General features: G+C 48.4%; 1 protein-coding gene across 8 annotated transcripts in view; it reads right to left on the reverse strand.

Moving 5' to 3' along the window:
* Positions 1-621: 621 nt before the first annotated feature.
* RELB (RELB proto-oncogene, NF-kB subunit) overlaps positions 622-25715 on the reverse strand; it is a 708968-nt gene continuing 683874 nt past the window's right edge. For all 8 annotated transcript variants that reach the window (XM_078660918.1, XM_078660919.1, XM_078660925.1 and 5 more), the window contains one exon: positions 622-2937. In XM_078660918.1, the coding sequence (XP_078517044.1) occupies positions 2516-2937 (422 nt within the window). In that variant the 3' untranslated portion in view covers positions 622-2515. The remainder of the gene's footprint in view (positions 2938-25715) is intronic.

Raw genomic sequence — 25715 nt, forward strand, 5'->3', positions numbered from 1 at the left:
GCAAATATTTCAGAGTATACATTGTTATCACGACCGTAGACTAATAAAAAGTCACAAGCAAAATTAAAGGCGCCCCTTCTTTGCTTGTATCATAGGGGACTGAAGTTACTATTGTTGGCTAAAATAGCTATGCCTGGATGAAAATAGTAATGGCTAATTAATGAAGGCGCAAACATTGAAGATTTTTTGGTGCGAAAGGCCTTCTCCTAATAAGTGGACATTAAGTTCAGCAGCGGAAATAAACCCCTCATATTCTTATAAAGAGAAAGTTGCTTGTGATACAAGAACATGCAAGCTTAACCGGTCTACACATGCTTACTTGGCTCACTAACTCGCTCTGGTCGAATGCACTTTGAGGACCAGTGTGACCTGCAAGGGGGGAAATGGGAACATACCCCTTTATAGGGTTCACTTCACCAAGTCAATGCTAGAATTATGAAACAGCCACCACATTTGCAACTGTCCGAATACTAAAACTAGTGCTTCATAAGATAAGCACGATTGGGATCATCGAAAAGCAAACACATTTTTATCTTAATATTGCTTGACAATATAGCCATGCAATAGACAAATTCGAAATGAATGCTCATTTATACAATCAAAGAAGATTTGCCAAGTCAGCGGGATGACAATGGTGCTTTATAGGTTCAAGCAAGGAAACAGCAGTAATTCCGACACAAACATTACACAGCACATGATCTTGAGACACACCAGGAGGATGCATAGTGTTTTATCCAGGGCAATACAGAAGGTAAGCTAGACTCGATCATTTAATATACAAAAATGCTTTGAAACCAACAGTTAAGAATACACATTGACAACATCCTGATTAGAGTCCCTAATGTGGGAAGCAACATAGACAATCCAATTGTAAGTGGTGTCCAGAGACAAGGGAAAGAGCACCAATCTTCCTCAAATGCAAATGATAGTAAACACGGACTGTTGAGTCTATCAGCCAGTGCATAAACAATGTTACAGGCAGCATCATAACCTCAGGCAAGGCACCTAAAGCATCGAGGGACCAATTCTTCAGTATCGTTTTGGGATTAGTGTAATTATTGGTGGAAGTTGTTCATGTGTGCTTTAATGGTCAAAAGGCTATGGAGTATTTTAATCATAGTAATCTTTACAGGTGGTAATGCTGAGTAGTGTAGGTATGCGAAAATACCTCGAGGGCAATCCCAAAGATAAATGCCTCCGCATTTCCTCAGACTTGGACCTTCTAGAATCTGGTTATAACTTTCTTGACTGCAAAAAACGGAGTCCCCTTAGCTTGGATTGAAAAACACACATCTGGATAACCATAATGGTTAAAATGAACATTTTTTAAAGTGCTATGCAAAAAAATAGAAAGTCCCCCAGAACAAAATGCATAGTTCCTGATTCTAGTGGATGACCAACAAAGACAACAGAGGTGGGAGAATATATGTGAGAGGGGCAGGGGATGATTACATTTTCTACTCCAGCAAACATAAAATGTTTGAGCATTCAGAGTCAGTGCAGAATCTAATACAATGAGCTCTACATCCTCAGCAAGTCGGATGGGTTAGAATACATGTGGAAATAAGAGAACGGAGATAAAACTACTGCAGACCAGCAGATGCTTCTGATAAGCAAGTAGTAAGTCACCACGCCAGAAACCATATAGCTACGGTTCACACTGCAATCCCTACATGTACACATTTTTGTCTGCTGATTGTCTAGGATGATCATTTGCTACCATGGCTTAGTAAACTGCTTAGGTTTGCTGAACAGCAGCCAGGCCCCTTTCTATAAATAATAAAGCATACATATTTTATTGAGTGCACTTTAAAGGTGTGGCCTTAATGCACTGGAAATGCATGTCCTTCATTTACCCGCAGTACAGGCACAACACATCCACGCACAAAACCGTCTTTCCTACTCCCAACCTTTTTTTTTAAATTATTCTCTGGAAGGCTCACCTCTACTTATAATAAAGGCACTTATGGTCCCTATTAAGATTCAACATTTCAGCACGATAGGGGAGGTTACGGACATGTCTACATCGTGGGTTTCAGAAGAGAGCAGTTTCATCTCCATTTTGTTCTTACAAAGTTTTCAAATCTGTGCGTGCCTATAACTACGTTGCTGGAAATTATTAAAAAATGTTTTCATTTAAAACTGTGATCGGAAACATAAGGAAACAGATCTTAAGATCACAAGATGATTAATAGCATATACACATAGTGAACACACATAATGGAAACAGCAAATGTACACAGCCTAGTAGATTGCAGTGATCCTAAACAAGGATCTGAATGGGCCACTGAATGAAACACAATCCAGTAACCAATTTCCATACCATGTACTGCCCAGCAAAGTCAAACCTCCCATCACCTTGGCCAAAGGGGCTTATGTTCCCAGGTACTTTGTACTAATAGTACTAAAGGGAAAGCTTCGGTCTCGGGTTAGCGTTTTGGTAGTAGCCATAGAGGCAGTGAGGTCATAGGTGAGCAGCTTTGGAGCCACAGTTTCACAAGCAGAGTTGCCATAGCTACGTTAGTTCCTTCTGTTCTTGGTGCTGCAGGCATGCCTGGAACTCACAGTCCTCCATCTTGTACTGACTTGGAAACATGCTGTTGGCTATGAGGCTTGCAGTCTGTAGATGATCTGCATCACTGTTTAATGCAGTGTTTTGGGAGGACGATTCCACCCCAGGAAGAAGACACTGGGACGGCTCAAAGTCCATAATGAAGTTTTGAAAGGATCCAGGGAAGTTCCTCATTGACAAATCAAGGTCAGAGCTCAGTCCGTTGTCTTCAGAGTGATAAAGGTTCATGTGATCCGAACCTGGGAAATCGAGGAAATCCTCCAGAGTACTTTCCACTGGCATCTGGTTCATAATGTCCTCAACATAGCTGAAGGCGTCTTCATACCCTCCGGAATGAACTGGAAGTCCAATAGATGGCAAGCACCCTGAATACAAGAAAGGAACGAGAAGAAAATATGAGAGCGTGGACTGACAGTAGTTATATATTATTACACCGTGCCTGGAGTAATTGCAATCTGCAAAGGACCTTGAATAATACGACCTGTATCTGCAGCCTTCACAGAAACATTGACATGAATGACTAATGACCTGTTAATGAGTGGGCTTTCATTACCGCTCATATTAGAATTCAGAGCACTGGTGGCTGTCATTACTGTACCCCATCTGCAAGATTTCCCTGGCAACTTTTGAAAGGTCAGTCTGCAGACAAGTGAAATTCAATTGGGTAAGCGCTACACTACATGTTATGCCCCATTTGGCAAGTGTTCAGTTCAGTAGATCTTTATTTCGATGATTAAAAACCATCATAAAAATACATATTTACAATAAAACATTAATTAAATCACATATCTGAACTAGATCTAAAAACAGAGTTTATACAATTATAAAAACACAATATTATGTACATCATGCGTCATTACTTAGCCTCTTGTATTTCTCAGTCTTACTGCTACTTTTAAAAAGTTCATAATAGAGCATAAAATTCGCATGTCGTTTGCTCTTTGTAGAAAAAGTAAAGCAGTTTTTGCATGACGGAACTTTGCCTCTTTTAGGATGCCTGCCAAAAATTTCCACCGGGGGATCTGATAAAATGAACACAAAAGTACAGAATGAAGGGTGTCCTGCGGAGACCTATTGTCGCAGCCGCAGGCACCCTTCTGCTCAATTGTTAAAGTAAAACCAGATGGATAAGACAAAATATTTGGTTACAAATTGAGCCTAAAACGACACATTAAAAACCTGTCCTGCGGGTTGTACATCAAGAAAAGATAAGTTTCCATACCCTCGTCATTACTTACTAGACAGTGGTCAGTTACTGATCGCTTTAGTAAATCAGAGCTTAATCTGCGAGCTGCAAATTTTCCTAACAACAATTTTTTTAATTTGGGATTTACAAGGGATAGAGATTGCAGTCGGGTTGGAGAAGAGGTTATACCGGCCTATATCCTCTAACGTAACCTTAACATAATTTAGCCAAGGGATTTGCAGTCCCTTATCCCTTTGTAAGCAATCTCCTACAATTAATCTGCTTAATTCTGCCTCGGGTTAGCCCAGATTCTCAGCCATGCCATAATGGGCCTCAGCTTTACCTGGTCTAAAATATATGAGATCCCTAGTTCGCTGTGCGCAATTGCTGCTGAGATACTCTGTGGGATCTTTAAGATTCCGCAGAGGAATTTATCTTCCTCCAGCTGTAAGTGTTTTGCATCCCCCAAACCCCAAACCTCTGCTCCGTACAGGGCTTTTGCAGTACTTATAGAGCCATATAGGCTCATTACTTGTTCTGGTGACCAGCGGCCCAACCTTCGAGCAAAGTTCAGTATGGCCCCGTTAGAGGAGACCAACTTTGAGCAACGTTCCTCGATCAGGGATTTAAATTTTAACGCCCCGTCAAATAGGACGAGGTAGGGAAAGGTGGTTACAGTTTCCAGAGTATGGGTCCCTATTTTGAATACAAATTTCCTGGAAGGTCTTTTGCCTGCCACCATCACAAAGGACTTGTTCAAATTCACGGACAAGTCTAAATTATCCATGAATTTCACAAATCCATCAATCAAGCATTGCAAACTCCGTGATGTACGTGCAAGCAGGACCGCGTCATCCGCGTATAACAGTACCGGAATCTGACGTGTTCCTGCTTCAGGGCAGTCTACATTCAGAGCAATCAGGGATTTCTCAAGGTCGTTAATATAAAGTGAGAACAAAAAGGGAGCAAGGATACACCCTTGCCTCACTCCGCTAGTGCATGGAAAGGGATCAGTGCTCCGCCCCTCCGTGCTGAAGCGAACCCTGGCCGTAGTATTCCAATGTAATTCCCGGAGGATATTGATCAATCCAGGGTCAATTCCCAGGTCCCTCATCATAGCCCACAACTTGTTCCTATTTACATTATCAAAGGCCGCGGCCAGATCCATAAATCCTAGGTAAATAGTTTCACTACTGGCTTTTGTGTATTTGGCAACCAGCAAATAGAGATCGAGGCACTGGTCGCTAGTTGATTTGCCTTGTCTAAAGCCGTACTGAGTATCTGCTATGGTGTGGTGCTCTTCTGTCCAACCCATAAGACGGTCCAATACTACCCGGCCCAATATTTTAGCGGAGACATCGATCAATGATATTGGCCTGTAGCATTGAGGGTTGTCCCTATTTCCCTTCTTGAAAATAGGGACATTAAAATGCAGTGGACCATGAGCGGGGCAGCCCGGATTTAACAGCCCTCGTCATAATTGGGGCCCATAGGTCCACATTGCTTAGGTAAAGATCTGGGGGAGTACCATCAGGACCTGGAGCTTTATTTCGAGTAAGACCTTGAATTGCTTTGGTTATTTCTATGAGCGAAAATTCAATTTCCAGACTCCGTGTACCATCCCAACCTCCTTCTGAAACTGTGACATGGGTGTGATTATAAAGGCCTTTGAAATGTGTAACCCATTGTTCAGGGAGTATGTTGGTGTCAATCACCGAGGTACTACTGTCCTGAAAACATGGCCTGTTGATGATTCTCCAAAATGCCGTGAAATCCCTATTGTGCCCCGCCTCCCTCAAGTCGGCCCAAACTTCAGCTTGCAGAGCGGCCTTTCTCTGTTTTACAACAGTTTTATATATCTTTCTAGAGAGGGCCACTTTTAATTTGTCCCTGGGATTGGCTTTGAGGCTCGATTTCAAATCTCTTAATGCACGCAAGCAATTGGTGTCAAACCATCTTGGTTTAATTATATTTCTCCTGTGGGCTTTTACATTCAGCAATTCGTCAACCAAGCTGGTTAGTAACCCAAACACCTTGACCAAGGCACAGCCCTCTATCGTGGGTTCCAGGCATTCTTCAAGCTGTTTTTTCCCTTTTTCTATTAATGATTTGTAAAATGCTTGGGCATCAATTTTCGACCACCTTAGTCGTCTCCTCTGGTCAATTGGCCTTAATTCGGTACCTGGTTGTTTGTTCCTCTTGGAGCGGCCACAATACATTAATTCCAGGACTAAGGGGTTGTGGTCACTAAAGACGCTCCAATCAGTTCGAACCTCGGTGATCCAGTTTTTTGCAAAGCTGGATACCACCATAAAATCTATGATAGAAGAGCATTCTCTGCCTTTAAAGGTTGGGATAAGGGAGCCCTCTTTTCCCGGGACGACTAAATCTATAGTGTGCGTTAAAGCATGTGTATCTAATAGTCTGGTAAGTGTTAATCCCTCAGCATTATGTTCGAAATGTGGCCCGCTTTCAGCCGAGCAGGAAGACCAATCTGCCGTTACTGGGAGCAGTTTTGGGCATAGATGACAGTTTAAGTCGCCCATCACTAATACTATTGGTTCTGCCCCCTCCTTCCTGCGTTCTGACTCCTGGGTGAGTCTGTAGTCTAATTCCTGGAGTATAGCATTATTTCCATTTACTGGCCCCGAATTGTAGATGTTAAATAGCTGTAACTTCAACCCCTGCCCTGAAAATGTTACAGCCTAAAGAGAATGCGATGTCCAGGAGGGTAGCGTCCACACTCCTTCTAGGTTTAGATCAACGTATAATGCTAAACCTCCTTTTGCCCTTCCAGGTCTGCTTTCTTGTGCTGGGATGAAGAAACATTTGTAACCCTCTATTTGGTAAGGGGAGCTTTCGACCACCCAGGTCTCCTGGAATGCTATTATTTGGAACCCCCTTAAGTGGTTCCACCAGTCTTTGTTTCCAAATTTCCCAGCAAGACCAGCCATATTCCAGGACATTATGTTCAGTCCTCCCCCAGTTTGCTTTTCGACCTGTTCTCCCTGGTAGTCTGGGGTGGGGCCGTCCCTACTCAATAGCATGATCCCTAAATCCCCTCTTACTTGCCTGGCTTGTGCTACCTCAGCCCCCGCTGTTGACAGGTCCAAAGTCGCCCTGAGTAATGAATTCATCACCTAGCTTTTTGATCATCTGATCATGGGGATTCCCTGTTTTGTTTAGTCAATCATTTTCATCAAGGGACAGTAGGGGACTAAATCTATTCGTCCACGGTAGCAAACCCTGACCTTGTGAGAACGAGTCTGCCTGGGCATGCTTCCTTGTCCATGCTATATCTGGTGCCCTTCCTGTTTTGCCAAAAGTGTCGCTTGGATCGTAAATGAACGTTTTTTAGGATAAAAATATCCTAATGGCAAGGAACATATGGTACTAGTCTGGTTCCTGTTTCCATTTTTCAGTATGTATTCTACTAGGCGGGTGTTCCTAAAATTCGCAATGATGCAGTTCCCCACCATGTCTTTCCTCCTGTTCCCTATCCAGTTTACCCTTCTGACGTGGAGGATCTCCCCGCGTTCCTCCCCGTGCAGGGGCCTATGTATGTTTAGCCAATTTATTAACTTATTTTTTAGCTGCATGTGTGACTCTCTCTGCCCAGCGTTAAGTTCAGGGACCCCCACAAAAACAACTACATAGGGGCACGCTTCTGGGGGTAGATTTATGTTTGGTAGGGAATAGTTAATTCTATCGTCTGATTCTTGGCAGGTCTGATGCATATCTGCCTGTCTGTAAGCTGAGGGATTCCCTTTTTGTGTGTGCTGCATGTTTATCTGATTTTGAGCCTTATCTGCGTCCTTATTGCCAACTTTCTGCTTGTTATCCACCTCCACCTGGGCTAGAAGATTTGGGGATGCATGAGCTTGTACAATCGTGCATTGCTCATTACTGACACAGTTATTGTTATCAGGGGTTTGCCGGACTGGGATAGTATTTAACGAGGTGGGGTTAGCAGTTGAATTATTATTTAAGGGGCCCTTTGTCTTATTCTGCTTGCTCAGTTCATTTGTGATTTTGTCTAGTCTACTGACAAGTGGTTTTATCTGACTTGTGATATAAAGTTCCAGGCGTTTTTGGAGGTCTGCAATTACTTGATCCATCCATCCTGGTGGACCTAGCTGACGTATTGGTTCTACTTCCACGACCTCGTCCTCAGTGTCTTTTGACCTAAGCATAGCGGTGCTTGGTTTCATTTTCCTAGGATAACCCTTCTTGGTGCCCACTCTTCTAGTTCTATTGGGTGGGGTTTTGTTGTCAACCGTGGCTGTAGTCTCCTTTACATTCACTACCGTCTGGGCGCAAGGGATACCATCAGCCGAGGTTTCTAGGGTATCAATTTGGGGAGCAGGCGATACATCTTTTTCTAAGACCTGTATGGGTATGGGTGAGTCAATTGATGGTGTCATTGATAGGCGTCTCTCTGTGCGCTTAATCTCCCCAGAGACAGCCCCAATGACTTTTCTCAGGATTAGATCGATAGCCGTAGGTTGTGCTTTATGGGCTGTGACAAGATTGGAATCAAGCATTGTTATGCTAGGTGTAAGGGGGGTATGTGTTTTGACTTTGGTGGAGCGTGTTTTCACTTTACTAGCCATAGTGCAGAAAAACGAACTGGGGGTTCTTACTATCTCTTGCTAGCTTTTGGCACCCCTTAAGGGTCAGAAAAAGCCTCCTCCTCCCTCTGTTATAGGGTTACACAAGTTATCTCCCCTTCCTGTATTCACAAGCTGGTTTACAATCCACTTAATCCGTCACCCACCCACATTGTCCAATGTCTGTTTTGGCCCCCGAACAGGATATGTTCAACTAAGTGCAGAGTAAAAAAGTACCTTTTTTGTCAAGCAATAAAGGGGGGCGGCCCAGCCTGGCCTCCTCTGGCCTCTGACGGCCACAGACGGCCCGCCCTTTGCCCAAGCTTCGCCTGTCTCGTCCCGCGCGCGTTCCGCGGTGCGCCGTAATGGTGCAGTCTTTAACCACCTGTAGAGGGCGTGGCGGGGAGGAGTGTTTCAGCCCAGCTGGATGATGGGCGATGTAGTTCTGCCTCCCTCTCGGCCGTTCAAAGACCCCAAACGCGAGAGGTAAGTTGCTGACGCCTAAATAGAATGGGGGAGCGTGGTTCTCCACCTTAGCGTAGTCCCTGGAGCACTGCCACTGCTCTTCAAATTGTAATCCGCTTGTTCCCGCTGTTGCTTTCCGCGGTGCGCGGTAATAGTGAAGTCTTTAACCACTTGAAGAGGGCGTGGCGGGGAGGAGTGTCTCAGCCCAGCTGGATGATGGGTGATGTAGTTCTGCCTCCCTCTCGGCCGTTCAAAGACCCCAAATGCGAGAGTTTCCCGAGAAGCGGGAAACGCGAGAGGTAAGTTGCTGACGCCTCAATAGAATGGGGGAGCGTGGTTCTCCACCTTAGCGTAGTCCCTGGAGCACTGCCACTGCTCTTCAAATTGTAATGTTATGTTATGTTATGTTAGGGGGGGTTTTGTATAGCGCTCAGCTACTCTGAGGAGTGTCCCGGCGCTTCAGAGCTAACACGGACACGAAAACAGGCAAATGGGAGATGAGCACTACTGGACAAACAGCCATGATTTTAAATCCTTCCTGAAAGCGAACAGATTGACGTTCTTTCTCAGAGACACCGGCAAGGTGTTCCATAGTAGGGGCGCCAGGCGTCTAAAAGACCGGCCTCCTATCCGCGCTCTCCTAATAACGGGGACCGAGGCCAAGGCCAGGGACGCTGACCTCAGAGATCTAGATGGTTGGTAAAAAGCCAACCGTCTTCGGATGTATTTAGCACCGATATCATGGAGAGCCTTAAAGGCAAGAGTAAGCGCCTTAAAAACAATTCGTTTTCGGATAGGAAGCCAGTGAAGTGTCTTCAAGAGATCAGAAGCTCTGGCTCTCCGCTGGAGGCCAAAGACGGCTCGCACAGCTGAGTTTTGGACTACTTGCATGCGTTGGGGAAGATACTCTGGCAATCCGAGGTACAGGACGTTGGCATAGTCAAGGCGAGACCCAATTAATGCCTGCACCGTAACTTTCCTATGTACCTGCGAAAGCAGAGGAAGGAATTTTCGGAGCATCTTAAGGAGGCCAAAACATTTCCCTACTAGGCCAAGAATCTGGGGCTTCAACGACAAACCATTATCGATCTTTACTCCAAGGTTCTTGGCCATGGAAGAAGCAGCCAACGGAGGGGACATGTCCACAGGCCACCAATAATGCCACCTAGGATCTGACAGGCAGCCCAAAAATAGCACCTCCGATTTATCCAAGTTGCACTTCAGGCTGTTTTGCTGGAACCACTTAAACACCGCCCCCAGGCAGCCTCTGATGCTCTCCCCATCGAAATCAGACCCCTTATCACAAGTGGACAGGAGCTGGGTGTCATCGGCGTATGACACGATCTGGGCTCCAAACGACTCCACCAGTGCCGCCAGGGGGGCTATAAAGATGTTAAAAAGAGTCGGGCTCAAAATTGAGCCCTGAGGGACTCCCACCTCTAATGGCTGCACCACGGCAGAGAACGGAGGGGCCCAGATCGTTTGACGCTGGCCCGCTAGAAAGGACTTAAACCAGCTGAACACCGTCCCCCGCAGACCGATCTCACTGAGTCTTGTGAGGAGACCATCGTGGGGGACGGTGTCGAAGGCCGCCGACAGGTCAAGCATCACCAACATCGCCTTACCCCCCGCATCCAAAACCTCCTTGATTGCCTCCGTTACTTCCAGCAACGCTGTCTCCGTGCTCATGTTAGCACGGAAACCCGACTGAGTGCAGTGCAGAATGTTATTCACCTCAAGGAAGTTGGAGAGGGAGGAGTGAACATGTTTCTCAACAACCTTGGCAAAGGCTGGCAGGAGGGAAATAGGTCTATAATTGGCATGGACCACCGGATCCAAATTAGGCTTTTTCAGAAGCGGTATAATAAGGGCTTGCTTCCAGGCTGAAGGAAGCACTCCAGTGCTAAGAGAAAGATTAAGCACGGGATTGATTAAAGGATTAATCACTTCAGCCATTCTAGCAAGAAACTTGGCCGAACAAGGATCCAGGGGGGAGCCAGATTTTAATTTGGTAAGAAGATCCAATGATGTTGGACAGCATAATCGAGGAAATTCCGAAAGAGTGGGGTCCCCACCCATCAGAGGAGAAGAGGGAAGGATGCTAGCACCAGAGTCTGCCACTACCCCGGACAGCAGAAAGGAGTCCTGGATGCACTTAATTTAATTGGTGAAAAAATCAGCCAATAAGATGACCCACGATTCAGAGCGAGAGCATGGAGCCGTGCTCATCTTAGGAGAAGTGAATTCCTTCACAATTGAAAAAATTTCTTTACTGGTGTTTGTGGCAGCCTCGATTCTTCCTGAAAAATAAGCTTTCTTCTCTAACATAATGTCACTGTGATATGACTTAATGGATACTCTGTATGCCATCTTAGCCGTGGTGTCATAATGGCGCTTGTTCCCGCTGTTGATTTCCGCGGTGCGCATTAATGGTGCAGTCTTTAACCACCTGTAGAGGGCGTGGCGGGGAGGAGTGTCTCAGCCCAGCTGGATGATGGGCGATGTACTTCTACCTCCCTCTCGGCCGTTCAAAGACCCCAAATACGAGCGTTTCCTGCGAAGCGGGAAACGCGAGAGGTAAGTTGCTGACGCCTCAATAGAATGGGGGAGCGTGGTTCTCCACCTTAGCGTAGTCCCTGGAGCACTGCCACTGCTCTTCAAACTGTAATCCGCTTGTTCCCGCTGTTGCTTTCCGCGGTAATGGTGCAGTCTTTAACCACCTGTAGAGGGCGTGGCGGGGAGGAGTGTCTCATCCCAGCTGGATGATGGGCGATGTAGTTCTGCCTCCCTCTCGGCCGTTCAAAGACCCCAAATGCGAGCGTTTCCCGCGAAGCGGGAAACGCGAGAGGTAAGTTGCTGACGCCTATATGACGCCTCAATAGAATAGGGGAGCGTGGTTCTCGACCTTAGCGTAGTCCCTGGAGCACTGCCACTGCTCTTCAAATTGTAATCCGCTTGTTCCCGCTGTTGCTTTCCGCCATTTTGCAAGTGAAAACTCAGAATACAAAGCATTCCCTCGAGGTGTCGGTATTTACGAAGTGCAGTAAATACCCTATCTGCCTCACTCGTGATCATGGTCGAAAACGTTAAAACATCTCAAGCAAAGAGAAGGGACGTAAAAGGACACCAGTTTAAAAACATACATGGCGAATGAAGAAAGAACAATGCTTGGAATGCCTACCTGCCCTTGCGTCCAATGGAACATTCAGCCTAAATTCTGAAATCTTTATACCTAGTGAAGGAAATTGTTACTTACATTGTGAGCATCTGTTTGTTTCTTCTAATACATTTTTTGTCATGAGATGTGCTATCACTCCACCCTTGGTTCTCTTGGTTCACAATGCGCATGAGCACCAACTCCATCTTGGATTGTTTTTCCACAGAGGGTGAGAGTGTCGATGGGGTGTCAAATGGAGCATAGCTTGGTGCACTATGCATATTGTAAATGTAAATGTACATTTACATTTACATTTACTATGCATATTATGCAGTGAGAACAGGGTAATAAAGGAAGAGACATGCAATCAGCCCAAGTTTCTGGGGAAGAGTGTAACAGAATGTGAATGTACAGCACTACGAAAACATGGTTAGAGGGTAAGTACCATATTCCATTCGTAGCACGAGTGGCTGTGGATACACATGCGCTGCAGTGACTGTAAATATGCACCATTCATAAGTGGTGGTTTGCGAGTAAATAATGCAAATGTCTGGAGCAAAGTCCTTAAAACTGTCTAACCAACCGTTGCCTACGGTCAGAATAAGATGCCCATGCAATAGTGGTTGGTAAAAGTGTATGGGTTAACAAGGTGGCCACTTGGCAGATGTCAGCTACCAGGATGTTCCCTGCTATCCGGGCCTTACCCGAGGGCAAGGCCCCAGGTCCAGATGGCATTCAGAGGGACCTGTTCAAATATGAGGCCGACTTATGGGCCCCCTTGCTTATGCAGCACTTTAACACGGCAGCTAGAGGGAAGTTACCCAATAGCTGATAAAGTTCCACCATAGTACCGGTTTTGAAGAAGAGGTGCAGGACTGATCCTGCCTGTTATCGTCCTATATCTTTGGAGAACAGTGAGGTCAAGGTCCTGGGAAGGGTTTTGTTTGACAGCTTGGCATCGTGGACTAATCAGGGGAATATTCTTACAGAGATTCGGTATGGGTTTAGACACGACCAGGGGACAGTAGATCAGACCCTTAACCTCATGTTGTTGACAACTAAGTATACTAAAGCAAGAGGTGGGTCAATTCACCTGGCCTTCATGGACCTTAGTTCAGCCTTCAATTGTGTTAACAGATCTAAGCTGTGGGCTGTACTTGTGTCCATGGGTGTCGAGCTGGCTCTGCTCTATTTCTTGCATGCCCATCATGAGGGCCTTTCCGCCACGGTTACATTTGGAACGGAGGGGTAGTGCACTTCACCACTGGAACTGAAGAGAGGGGAGCACCAGGGGTGTATTTTGGCCCCCTTTCTCTTCACTCTTTACATTAATGGTTTGAAGATGGCTTTGTTGGATCATAAACTAGATGTTCCATTAGTAGGTGCTCACTGTTTACCAGTTCTTTTATTTGCGGACAATGCTGTCCTCATATCTAAGACTGAATTGTGTTGGATGGAGCGATGAGTATTTCTTTGTTAGCCTATATCAAGCATGCTTTTAAGTCTTTGGGTCGACCCGAGCTGTTCTCCAACCCTGAAGGGATAGTCAGGAGGGATATTCCCTGGGTAAAACAGGCTTTTTTTCGAAAAGGCTGCTTCAGAGCGGGAGGCCCTAGCCCTTCATATTTATTATGATCAAGACAGTGCAGGGCATGGAACCCTATTTATTGCGGGAAATGTCTATGTCACGGGGTCCAATCCTGCCCCGTAACGGACTGTACGTCTTGCTTGCAGGAGTGGTCCGGGCCCTTTAAGGACGACCGGGATTACTACGAGGAGAAGTTCCCCCCTGTGACGTGGACGCCGTCGAACCAATCGGAGTGCGGCTCGGGACGAGAAAAGGCAGACCAGGAAGACGCCGAAGTGTGGATGGTGCGAAGCGCTTTGGAACCGAGGTCCCGTAGAGAAACCAACCACCGAGGAGAAAGGACGGACGCAGGAGCGACAATTGCAAAAACAACAAGTGATGGACTGGGGGAGTGTGTGACATTGATCCACATTCAGTCCATCACTTGTTCTTTTTTGCAATTGCCGCCCTAAGTGCGCTGGGGATGCCCAGACGTGGGTCCCAGGCACTCCACACCACTTGGAGTCAAGCTAGCCGGGCTGAAGAGAGGTGTTACCTCGAAACCGGTCCGGTCCTCGGATGCTTGATTCCGGTCTGGGAAAGATATGGCGGTTGTAGTTCGGACTGGACTGTTCCCATGGGGCAACAGGGTCAGAGCTGATTTGCATAAAGCCATTATCTGACCCAGGGTGGTGTGGAGTGCAAAAAAACAATGGATTTGGGCCCAGATCTTTTGACTGGGGGAGTGTGTGACATTGATCCACATTCAGTCCATCACTTGTTCTTTTTTGCAATTGCCGCCCTAAGTGCGCTGGGGATGCCCAGACGTGGGTCCCAGGCACTCCACACCACTTGGAGTCAAGCTAGCCGGGCTGAAGAGAGGTGTTACCTCGAAACCGGTCCGGTCCTCGGATGCTTGATTCCGGTCTGGGAAAGATATGGCGGTTGTAGTTCGGACTGGACTGTTCCCATGGGGCAACAGGGTCAGAGCTGATTTGCATAAAGCCATTATCTGACCCAGGGTGGTGTGGAGTGCAAAAAAACGATGGATTTGGGCCCAGATCTTTTGACTGGGGGAGTGTGTGACATTGATCCACATTCAGTCCATCACTTGTTCTTTTTTGCAATTGCCGCCCTAAGTGCGCTGGGGATGCCCAGACGTGGGTCCCAGGCACTCCACACCACTTGGAGTCAAGCTAGCCGGGCTGAAGAGAGGTGTTACCTCGAAACCGGTCCGGTCCTCGGATGCTTGATTCCGGTCTGGGAAAGATATGGCGGTTGTAGTTCGGACTGGACTGTTCCCATGGGGCAACAGGGTCAGAGCTGATTTGCATAAAGCCATTATCTGACCCAGGGTGGTGTGGAGTGCAAAAAAACGATGGATTTGGGCCCAGATCTTTTGACTGGGGGAGTGTGTGACATTGATCCACATTCAGTCCATCACTTGTTCTTTTTTGCAATTGCCGCCCTAAGTGCGCTGGGGATGCCCAGACGTGGGTCCCAGGCACTCCACACCACTTGGAGTCAAGCTAGCCGGGCTGAAGAGAGGTGTTACCTCGAAACCGGTCCGGTCCTCGGATGCTTGATTCCGGTCTGGGAAAGATATGGCGGTTGTAGTTCGGACTGGACTGTTCCCATGGGGCAACAGGGTCAGAGCTGATTTGCATAAAGCCATTATCTGACCCAGGGTGGTGTGGAGTGCAAAAAAATGATGGATTTGGGCCCAGATCTTTTGACTGGGGGAGTGTGTGACATTGATCCACATTCAGTCCATCACTTGTTCTTTTTTGCAATTGCCGCCCTAAGTGCGCTGGGGATGCCCAGACGTGGGTCCCAGGCACTCCACACCACTTGGAGTCAAGCTAGCCGGGCTGAAGAGAGGTGTTACCTCGAAACCGGTCCGGTCCTCGGATGCTTGATTCCGGTCTGGGAAAGATATGGCGGTTGTAGTTCGGACTGGACTGTTCCCATGGGGCAACAGGGTCAGAGCTGATTTGCATAAAGCCATTATCTGACCCAGGGTGGTGTGGAGTGCAAAAAAACGATGGATTTGGGCCCAGATCTTTTGACTGGGGGAGTGTGTGACATTGATCCACATTCAGTCCATCACTTGTTCTTTTTTGCAATTGCCGCCCTAAGTGCGCTGGGGATGCCCAGACGTGGGTCCCAGGCACTCCACACCACTTGGAGTCAAGCTAGCCGGGCTGAAGAGAGGTGTTACCTCGAAACCGGTCCGGTCCTCGGATGCTTGATTCCGGTCTGGGAAAGATATGGCGGTTGTAGTTCGGACTGGACTGTTCCCATGGGGCAACAGGGTCAGAGCTGATTTGCATAAAGCCATTATCTGACCCAGGGTGGTGTGGAGTGCAAAAAAACGATGGATTTGGGCCCAGATCTTTTGACTGGGGGAGTGTGTGACATTGATCCACATTCAGTCCATCACTTGTTCTTTTTTGCAATTGCCGCCCTAAGTGCGCTGGGGATGCCCAGACGTGGGTCCCAGGCACTCCACACCACTTGGAGTCAAGCTAGCCGGGCTGAAGAGAGGTGTTACCTCGAAACCGGTCCGGTCCTCGGATGCTTGATTCCGGTCTGGGAAAGATATGGCGGTTGTAGTTCGGACTGGACTGTTCCCATGGGGCAACAGGGTCAGAGCTGATTTGCATAAAGCCATTATCTGACCCAGGGTGGTGTGGAGTGCAAAAAAACGATGGATTTGGGCCCAGATCTTTTGACTGGGGGAGTGTGTGACATTGATCCACATTCAGTCCATCACTTGTTCTTTTTTGCAATTGCCGCCCTAAGTGCGCTGGGGATGCCCAGACGTGGGTCCCAGGCACTCCACACCACTTGGAGTCAAGCTAGCCGGGCTGAAGAGAGGTGTTACCTCGAAACCGGTCCGGTCCTCGGATGCTTGATTCCGGTCTGGGAAAGATATGGCGGTTGTAGTTCGGACTGGACTGTTCCCATGGGGCAACAGGGTCAGAGCTGATTTGCATAAAGCTATTATCTGACCCAGGGTGGTGTGGAGTGCAAAAAAACGATGGATTTGGGCCCAGATCTTTTGACTGGGGGAGTGTGTGACATTGATCCACATTCAGTCCATCACTTGTTCTTTTTTGCAATTGCCGCCCTAAGTGCGCTGGGGATGCCCAGACGTGGGTCCCAGGCACTCCACACCACTTGGAGTCAAGCTAGCCGGGCTGAAGAGAGGTGTTACCTCGAAACCGGTCCGGTCCTCGGATGCTTGATTCCGGTCTGGGAAAGATATGGCGGTTGTAGTTCGGACTGGACTGTTCCCATGGGGCAACAGGGTCAGAGCTGATTTGCATAAAGCCATTATCTGACCCAGGGTGGTGTGGAGTGCAAAAAAACGATGGATTTGGGCCCAGATCTTTTGACTGGGGGAGTGTGTGACATTGATCCACATTCAGTCCATCACTTGTTCTTTTTTGCAGGAGCGAGCCAAGGTCGTGAAGAACCGAAGCAGGAAGACGACGGAGAAGCCAACGATCGACTTCCTGACCAAGGGGACGGACCAGAAGCAGGGATGCAGGAGAAGCCTGGAGGCCACTGTTCCCATGTATCGCCCAGCCACGCTCAGGAAGACGCATGGCTACCCCAGGTACGTGAATGCTTGCGTACCCTATTGACCTTTAAGCGAGCAGGGAAAGGGTAACAACGGGAGGAGGGAGGTCGGACAGGGCACGGGTCCGCTTGAGCACTTCACATTCACCCTTCCGGGTCGGCTCTTCTTGTTGTCGGTATCCGTTGCTTTCCTCACGCGTGTTGCCCTCACTCCCCTCCCTGACGCTGTATAGAATAATGCTGTGAACTAACAGCCACCTGTCTTTCCTTTGTTTTGGGGCGTGTGAGCGAGAGAGACCCAGGAAGAAGAACGCGCCAGTCTGTGGGAGAGACGCCCCGCCACTTCAAGACGGTCCTCATGACGCTACAGCTCCAAGTTGTACTTTGACTATTCTGGGACATTGTTTTTGGTTTAATAAACTTCATCAAAGCTTCACTGCAGTCTGGGTTCCTTCCCTCCTTGTACACCCTTAAGGTGACAAGTGGCGAGCCAGATAGGAGTTTCCGTCTGTTAAGATGGAGGCCTTAATTACCCAAATGAGCGAGGGACAGTCCAAACTGGAGTGGGCTATCGGACAATCCACTGAGCAGGCCGAATATGACCGTGCCACGTTTACTGCTGCCATTCAACAACAGGCTGATCATCTAACCAAACTAGCCGAAGGACAGACGCAACTCATGGCCACGTTAGGACAACATCGAGCTGCCGCACCCCCTGGGGCAGTGGTCCCCTTGCAGAAATACGTGGCAGGTGACAACCCTATCTCGTTCTTTCTGAATTTTGAACGAGCTGCCCGAGCTAGTGCATGGCCAGGTGAGAGATGGCCTTTCTATTTGGCCCCCCTGTTAACCGGGGAAGCGCAGGCTGCGTATCAACTAGCTAACAAAGATGGGACAGCTGCATATGGACATGTCAAACAGATCGTCCTAGACAGGCTAGGGGTCGATGACGAGAGTCATAGAATACGATTCCGACAGGAAAGGGGGCAACCTAATGATGTTCCAAAAACCCTATTCTACAAACTGAAGGACGCAGCCGACCGTTGGCTAAAACCTCAAGAAGGGAACTTGGAAGAAGTGATGAACAAAATTTATCTCTAACAATTTCCTGAAGCCCTACCCTTTGGGATTCAAAGATGGCTTAGGCAGCATGCCGGACTTACGCTAGAACACGCCATTGAAATGGCTAATTCATATGCACGGGCTCAAGGCCGTCCGGTTTTACGAGAACCAGAGAAATCCAACATCAGTAAACCTCCCGGAAAACCCAATAGAAAACCATTTAAAAGCCTGCCAGAACCCCACATCAAGGCACGGCCAGTAAAACTGGAACCCCCACTTCCAACTAGTCCTCAATGCTAGGAATGTGGTGAGTGGGGACATATCGCCAGGTTCTGTCGTAGAAAGAAAGAGAAGGAAGAAGAACCTATGGAGGTTGGATACATGCCTCGCGCCATCATGTATGCACAGGAAACCGGTCCAGCCTTTTACGTAAGTGTCCTATTAGACAAGAAGAATATCAGAGCCTTATTGGATTCAGGGTGTCGTCATTCAGTGGTTAGAGCCGATTCCCTGTCTGACTCCTCCACGATGTTAACACGATCTGTTCGGATAAAATGCGTGCATGGGGACATACGGACGTATCCCTTAGCCAGCGTGAATATCTTCACTGAGAGGGGTACTCAAGTAAGATGTGAGGTAGGGGTGCTCCCAAGGTTACCTGAAGCCCTCATTATAGGTACAGACAATAAATGGTTCCACACCCTTATGACCGAAGCACTACAAAAGAGTAGCATCCACCCAGAGAGTAAACACGGTCTCCTAGTGGAGGAACCGTGGGCCACAGACACCAACTTCCGTGCTGCCCAACTGAATGATGCATCTTTAGCCTCAGCATGGCAGAATGCTCAAGAAAATCAGGGTCGAGATCCGTTACACTATCCCTGCTTTGTGGAAAAGAAAGGGCTCTTATATAGAATGGCTGATGCACAGGCAACACCACAGTTGATCGTACCCACTTCGTTCCGTGACCAAGTCATGTTTGTTGCCCACGCACACCTCCTGGCTGGTCACTCTGGGGCGGAGAAAACCACCCAATCCGTTACCCAACATTTTTATTGGCCTGGAGTATATGCACAAGTGAAGAAATATTGCCAAGAGTGCCAGATCTGCCAAAAACGTAATCCTTACGTACCACCAAGAGTGCCTCTTGTCCCTCTTCCTATCATAGGAACACCTTTCGAGCGGATCGGGGTAGACATCATCGGCCCTCTTCCTAAGTCACATCGGGGTTACCAGTATGTCATGGTTATCGTTGACTACGCTACCCGGTACCCCGAGGCTTTTCCTTTGCGGGCAGCCACGACGAATGCCATATCCCAGAAACTGATTGAACTGTTTTCAAGAATGGGTTTCCCCAAGGATATTATAACTGACCAGGGAACCCCTTTTGTCTCTCGCTTGATGAAACAGGTTTGTTCTCTGTTACACGTGAAACATCTGCGTACCTCGGTTTACCACCCCCCAAACCGATGGGCTAGTTGAACGCTATAATGGCTTGATAAAGACGACCTTGAGGAAGCTGTTAACTGGAGATGGGAAGCAATGGGACCAGTTACTTCCTCTAGCTTTGTTCGTCCTAAGGAGTCAACATCAGAGCAGCATGGGGGCCTCGCCCTTTGAACTCCTTTTTGGACGAAAACAACGTACTCTTTTAGAAATAACCAGAGACAGTTGGGAAAAGGAAGGGGCCCAGGATGCCCAAGACCTACTGGACTATTCCCAACAACTAAAGAGTCGGTTACATAAACTACGGACTCTGTCCTATGATACCCTGGAAAAAGCCCAAACCAAACAAAAGACCTTCTATGACAAGGGAAAAAGGTGGAGAGAACTGTCCGTAGGAGATTGGGCCCTTGTCCTTCTCCCCACTTCTACCCACAAACTCCGGAAAGAATGGCAGGGCCCATTTCCTGTCACCCGGAAAATAGGGAGAACCACCTATGCTCTGAAATTATCCCCTACCAGAACCCAGATATACCACATCAACATTCTGAAGAAGTGGCTGGGGCCCCCACCCCGAACTCCTACCTCTGTATCCCTAGTCACGACTGCCCCGAACACCTTAGAGCAGATAGTAGTGAACCCTGATCTTACCGAGGCAAGGAAAAAGGAACTGTCAGAAGTTCTGTTTGGACATCAGACCATATTCTCTGACCAACCGGGTAGAACGACGTTAGCTACACACAACATACCCACCCCGGAGGGCGTTGTCGTCAAACAAAAACCTTATAGAGTTCCGGAAGCCCGACGGTTGTTACTCAAGACAGAAGTAGAGAAAATGTTGGAAGCGGGTATTATAGTTCCTTCCAACAATAACTGGTCATCTCCAGTGGTCTTAGTCCCAAAACCTGACGGCAGTACCCGTTTTTGCATCGATTTTCGGGCCGTCAATAAGGTGTCCAAACAAGACGGGTACCCCCTGCCCAGGGTAGACGAGTTAATCGAGCGCCTTGGTGAGGCTCAATACATAACAACGATTGACCTCACCAAGGGCTATTGGCAGGTTCCTCTGTCTCCACAAGATCAGGAAAAGACAGCATTCACCACACCAGACGGGTTGTTCCACTTCACTGTGTTGCCGTTTGGTTTACACGGAGCACCCGCGACGTTTCAACGTCTCATGGACACCCTCCTTGCTCCCTACACCAAATTTGCGGCTGCTTATTTGGATGATATAGTGGTACACAGTCCTGACTGGGAGACACATCTAAAACACCTAGACCTCATCCTGTCGGCCCTAGAAAAGTCAGGTCTACATGTAAATTAAAAAAAATCCCGCATAGCCTTTACTCGGGTCAAGTATCTTGGATATGTTTTGGGTAACGGGCAGTTGTACCCCCAAGAAGAGAAGGTAAAGGCCATACAATCGCAATCTTTTCCTGCCACCAGAAGGGATCTCCGAGCTTTTCTCGGCCTTGTCGGTTACTACCGACGTTTCATTCCCCACTTTGCATCTGTTTCAGCTCCCTTAACCGATCTGCTTAAGAAAACAGCAAGTTCCGCACACTTTAGGAGACCCTCTCCCCAGGTTTGTACAGCCTTGCAAAACCTCAAGGATGTCCTATCCTCAGCCCCTGTCCTGGCAACCCCTGACTTTGATAAACCTTTTCTTCTACAAACTGATGCATCAGGTGTTGGGATCGGGGCTGTCTTGTCACAATTGGATAAGGAAGGCGCATATCCCACAATAGAAAAGGAGTGCCTTGCTGTGAAATGGAGCATTGAGAAACTGAGGTACTATCTTGAGGGCCGTCACTTCACGTTAGTCACGGACCATGCCCCTTTGACGTGGCTACAACAGAACAAAGGTCGGAACGACCGCATTCTAAGGTGGTTCCTTTCCCTCCAACCCTTCGATTTCGAGGTCCTGCATAGGAAGGGTTCTGAACACACAAACGCGGACTTTCTCTCCCGTTATCCACTTTCCCCCGAACGGGAAAAGTCAGGGGGGAGGATGTGTCACGGGGTCCAATCCTGCCCCGTAACGGACTCTACGTCTCGCTTGCAGGAGTGGTCCGGGCCCTTTAAGGACGACCGGGATTCCTACGAGGAGAACTTCCTGCCTGTGACGTGGACGCCGTCGAACCAATCGGAGTGCGGCTCGGGACGAGAAAAGGCAGACCAGGAAGACGCCGAAGTGTGGATGGTGCGGAGCGCTTTGGAACTGAGGTCCCGTAGAGAAACCAACCACCGAGGAGAAAGGACGGACGCAGGAGCGAGCCGAGGCCGTGAAGAACCGAAGCAGGAAGACGACGGAGAAGCCAACGATCGACTTCCTGACCAAGGGGACGGACCAGAAGCAGGGACGCAGGAGAAGCCTGGAGGCCACCGTTCCCATGTATCGCCCAGCCACTCTCAGGAAGACGCGTGGCTACCCCAGGTACGTGAACGCTTGAGTAACCTATTGACCTTTAAGCGAGCAGGGAAAGGGTAACAACGGGAGGAGAGAGGTCGGACAGGGCACGGGTCCGCTTGAGCACTTCACATTCACCCTTCCGGGTCGGCTCTTCTTGTTGTCGGTATCCGTTGCTTTCCTCACGCGTGTTGCCCTCACTCCCCTCCCTGACGCTGTATAGAATAATGCTGTGAACTAACAGCCACCTGTCTTTCCTTTGTTTTGGGGCGTGTGAGCGAGAGAGACCCAGGAAGAAGAACGCGCCAGTCTGTGGGAGAGACGCCCCGTCACTTCAAGACGGTCCTCATGACGCTACAGCTCCAAGTTGTACTTTGACTATTCTGGGACATTGTTTTTGGTTTAATAAACTTCATCAAAGCTTCACTGCAGTCTGGGCTCCTTCCCTCCTTGTACACCCTTAAGGTGACAGTCTAATTATCATAGGAGGCTCGACCAGTGCCCTAGCTCTGTCCAGTCAATTTCAATATTGCTGCCTGACCTGTCCATAAATTACTTTTACGTCTGTGCTGTTTATGGCCAACCTTGCTGATGTGGGCCTGAGTAATGGAAACATCTGTTCTATCGCGTACATAAAAGTAGTAAGGAGTATCCCGCGGCACAAGCCAAATCCCACTGCGTGTTCCGAGGTGTACCAGATTCCAGAGCAGCAGCGAATGCCGGGGGGTGTGCAGTGCCCGCCTTGCTGCCGCCTCGCCTTGTTCGGCGGCGCGCAGTCGCCCAGCCTGGGCCGAGCGGACTTATTTAGGTAAACAAAAAAAAAGAGAGAAGCCCGGGACAGTAAACAAGCCTCGCCGCGGCCAATGGTTTTCTGCACCCTTCTGTTTATAGTTCGGTGGCTTGCACTCAGAGGTCACCACCATCGGCAGCTTGCGTCTTCCAGTGGGGCTCGAGTGCGCGGCGCTTATCCCAGAGCTCTTTTAATGAACCCATCTTCCGAGGTGCCTGCTTGCCTGCGGTCACCGTAACGCATCTGGTGCTCATTGTGCTAAGTTCCTGTGGCCGCTGCGGGTTTCTGCAGGAAGCCGAATGACTGACAGGCTGTGACCGCGCAAGACATATCCACACAGCACTACATGGTGAGCGATTCTTTCAGCCATCATAACACTTCAGGTGCAAAGTAGGTGTAACCGGGCACGCCAAGTCCAAATTGCGCAGCCGTAAAAGTAATGCCGAGAAAGTCATCAAGATTGCGATGAAAGTGATCGCGATGACGCGCTCTGTGCTTGCAAAATTGAAGGAAAAAAAACGCGAGTGGTGACGCAAGTTGTGCGCACGCACGCGACAGGAAAAAGTGCTGTGCACGTCGCGCGTGCTTGTGCACGTGACAGCAAGCTGGTGGCCGGCAAAAGTAGCACTTTTTTTTTTATAAAAACTTTATTTTCAAGAAGGCAAAGAAGACATTTACAGTAACAGCGTAGATCAGCAGTTTCACATTACTACATACATTTATCAGAGAGACGGACAATTCCCAGTACGTTTTGCCGTCCGAGTCTACTCTATTATTATGGATACGAAGAAATAAACGCTGTCGTGTTGCACAGATTCTTGCTTGTCAACATATCATAACCTGTTCCAGTTCGTAATTCGCCCAATTATGATATAGCAATTAGTGCTTAGCAAGTTCAACCAATAAACCGAAAATTACATCTACAAAAACCCAACTAATGTCATCATCACAATAGAAAGTTGTACCCTTACATAGACATTGGTCATCTACTGCACATAGTCCGTACACTCGTTCAAAGGTATTATCGTGCTCCCGCTCCAACCCACCACAACACAGGGTGTCACACACTAGTTCGTCCCTCCTAATCCTCTTCGTCTTCCGACTCTAAGTCTTCGTCCTCCGGCAAGGGTGCACACGGTTCCCCCCTGTATTTATTCCACGGCAACCACACCTTATTCCATTTACGGGGACAGGCCCGCAGCACATACACCGCCCTCTCTTTTACCATTAGAAGGTCCATATTTCTAATCCAGCCACGCACCGTAGGCACTTCTGGAGCACCCCATTTCTGTGCAATGTCCCTTTTGGCCACTGTCACAGCCAACGTGACCCACAATTGTCCATACCTGTTCAGGTCAGTAGGGTCCCAAATGTTTAACAGGCATTTACGGGGTTCAGGAAGGAGTGACACCTCAAGGACCTGGGATACTGTGCGCATAATTTGTCTCCAGACTTCCTGGATCAATGGGCAATCCCATAGTGTGTGGAGTAAAGTTCCCTCCTCCCCGCAGCCTCTCAGACAGAAGGGGTGTGGTGCTCGTTGCATCCTATGTAGAAGTGTTCTGGTGTAATAGGTGCGGTGTAGGATCTTGAGCTGGACCAACCTGAACCTAGCCGAGATGCCCACTTCTCTCGGCGATGCCAGCGCCTCATTCCACTCGGTGTCATCCATGTCCCCTATGTCTCCAACCCACCTCTCTCTAAGTTTCTGCGTGGGGTTTGTCAGATTGTTAACCAGTTTTTTGTACGTAAGAGAGGTCGCCTTCTGCTCCATAAATTCCGTCAATAACCTGTCTTCTAGTGGCGACGATTCCGGGAGTGTGGTGTCAGGTGGAATGGCTTGTAGTAGGGCGTGACGGATTTGCACATACCTGAATGTTTCATTGGGGCCCATATCATACTGCCGCTGTAGCTGTGAGAATGCAACCACCGAGCCCCCCTCCCAAAGGTCTCCCACCACCGAAATCCCAATTTGATCCCAGCGTGTGAAGCCCCTACTGGACCTTAAGTTTCCTAATGATTTCGCGTCCCATAACGGCGTCATTCTAGTGAATTTCCCCTTCCACCCCAGTCGAGATTATGCTGTATGCCATAAGGTAGCCGTATGTAACGTCGGTCCAAGCAATTTTCGAACCTGTGAGTGGTTGTACAGTACTGAGAGCATGCCGTCCGTCCCCAGCTGCGACCGGTCCGCTTTATAAGCGGGGTCATCCCGCGGGACATGGATCCAGTAATTAATTACCTTAAGTTGGGATGCCCAATAATATAGTTGAAGATTGGGTAGTGCAATCCCACCTTCATACCAACTTTTAACTAGTTTGTCATGTGCTATACGGGCTGGGCCATTGCCCCATAACAGAGCAGAGACCAGCGCTGCGACTTGTTGGAAGTAGCGTGGAGCCACTACATGCGGGGTGTTTTCTAATACGTAGAGAAATCTAGGGAGAGCCATCATTTTATATAACGCTGCTCGCCCAAGGAGGGTCAGCGGCAGGGTAGCCCAATACTTAACGTCCGCACGTAGACGCGTCAGAGGTGGCACCAAGTTCGCAGTGTAGAAGTCCGCCGCATTAGTGGTGATGAATATGCCCAAGTATTTAAATGAACCGGTCGCTAATTGCAGGGGGCAGTCATTCCGTAACGACGGCTCCGGGCCCTTAAGGACGAATATTATGGATTTGGACCAATTCAGGGTGTAACCGGACGCTTTCCCGTGCTCATCGCACAGAGCCAACAGGGCAGGAACACCCTCATTGGGATTGGTCATGTAAATCAGCATGTCATCTGCATATAGAGATACTTTATCCTCCCACCCGTCCTCCCAGGCGATGCCCTGAAACAGTGGTGTTGCTCTGAGCAGAATTG

Source organism: Lissotriton helveticus, chromosome 9 (assembly GCF_964261635.1).
Source record: "Lissotriton helveticus chromosome 9, aLisHel1.1, whole genome shotgun sequence".
Lineage (NCBI taxonomy): Eukaryota > Metazoa > Chordata > Amphibia > Caudata > Salamandridae > Lissotriton > Lissotriton helveticus.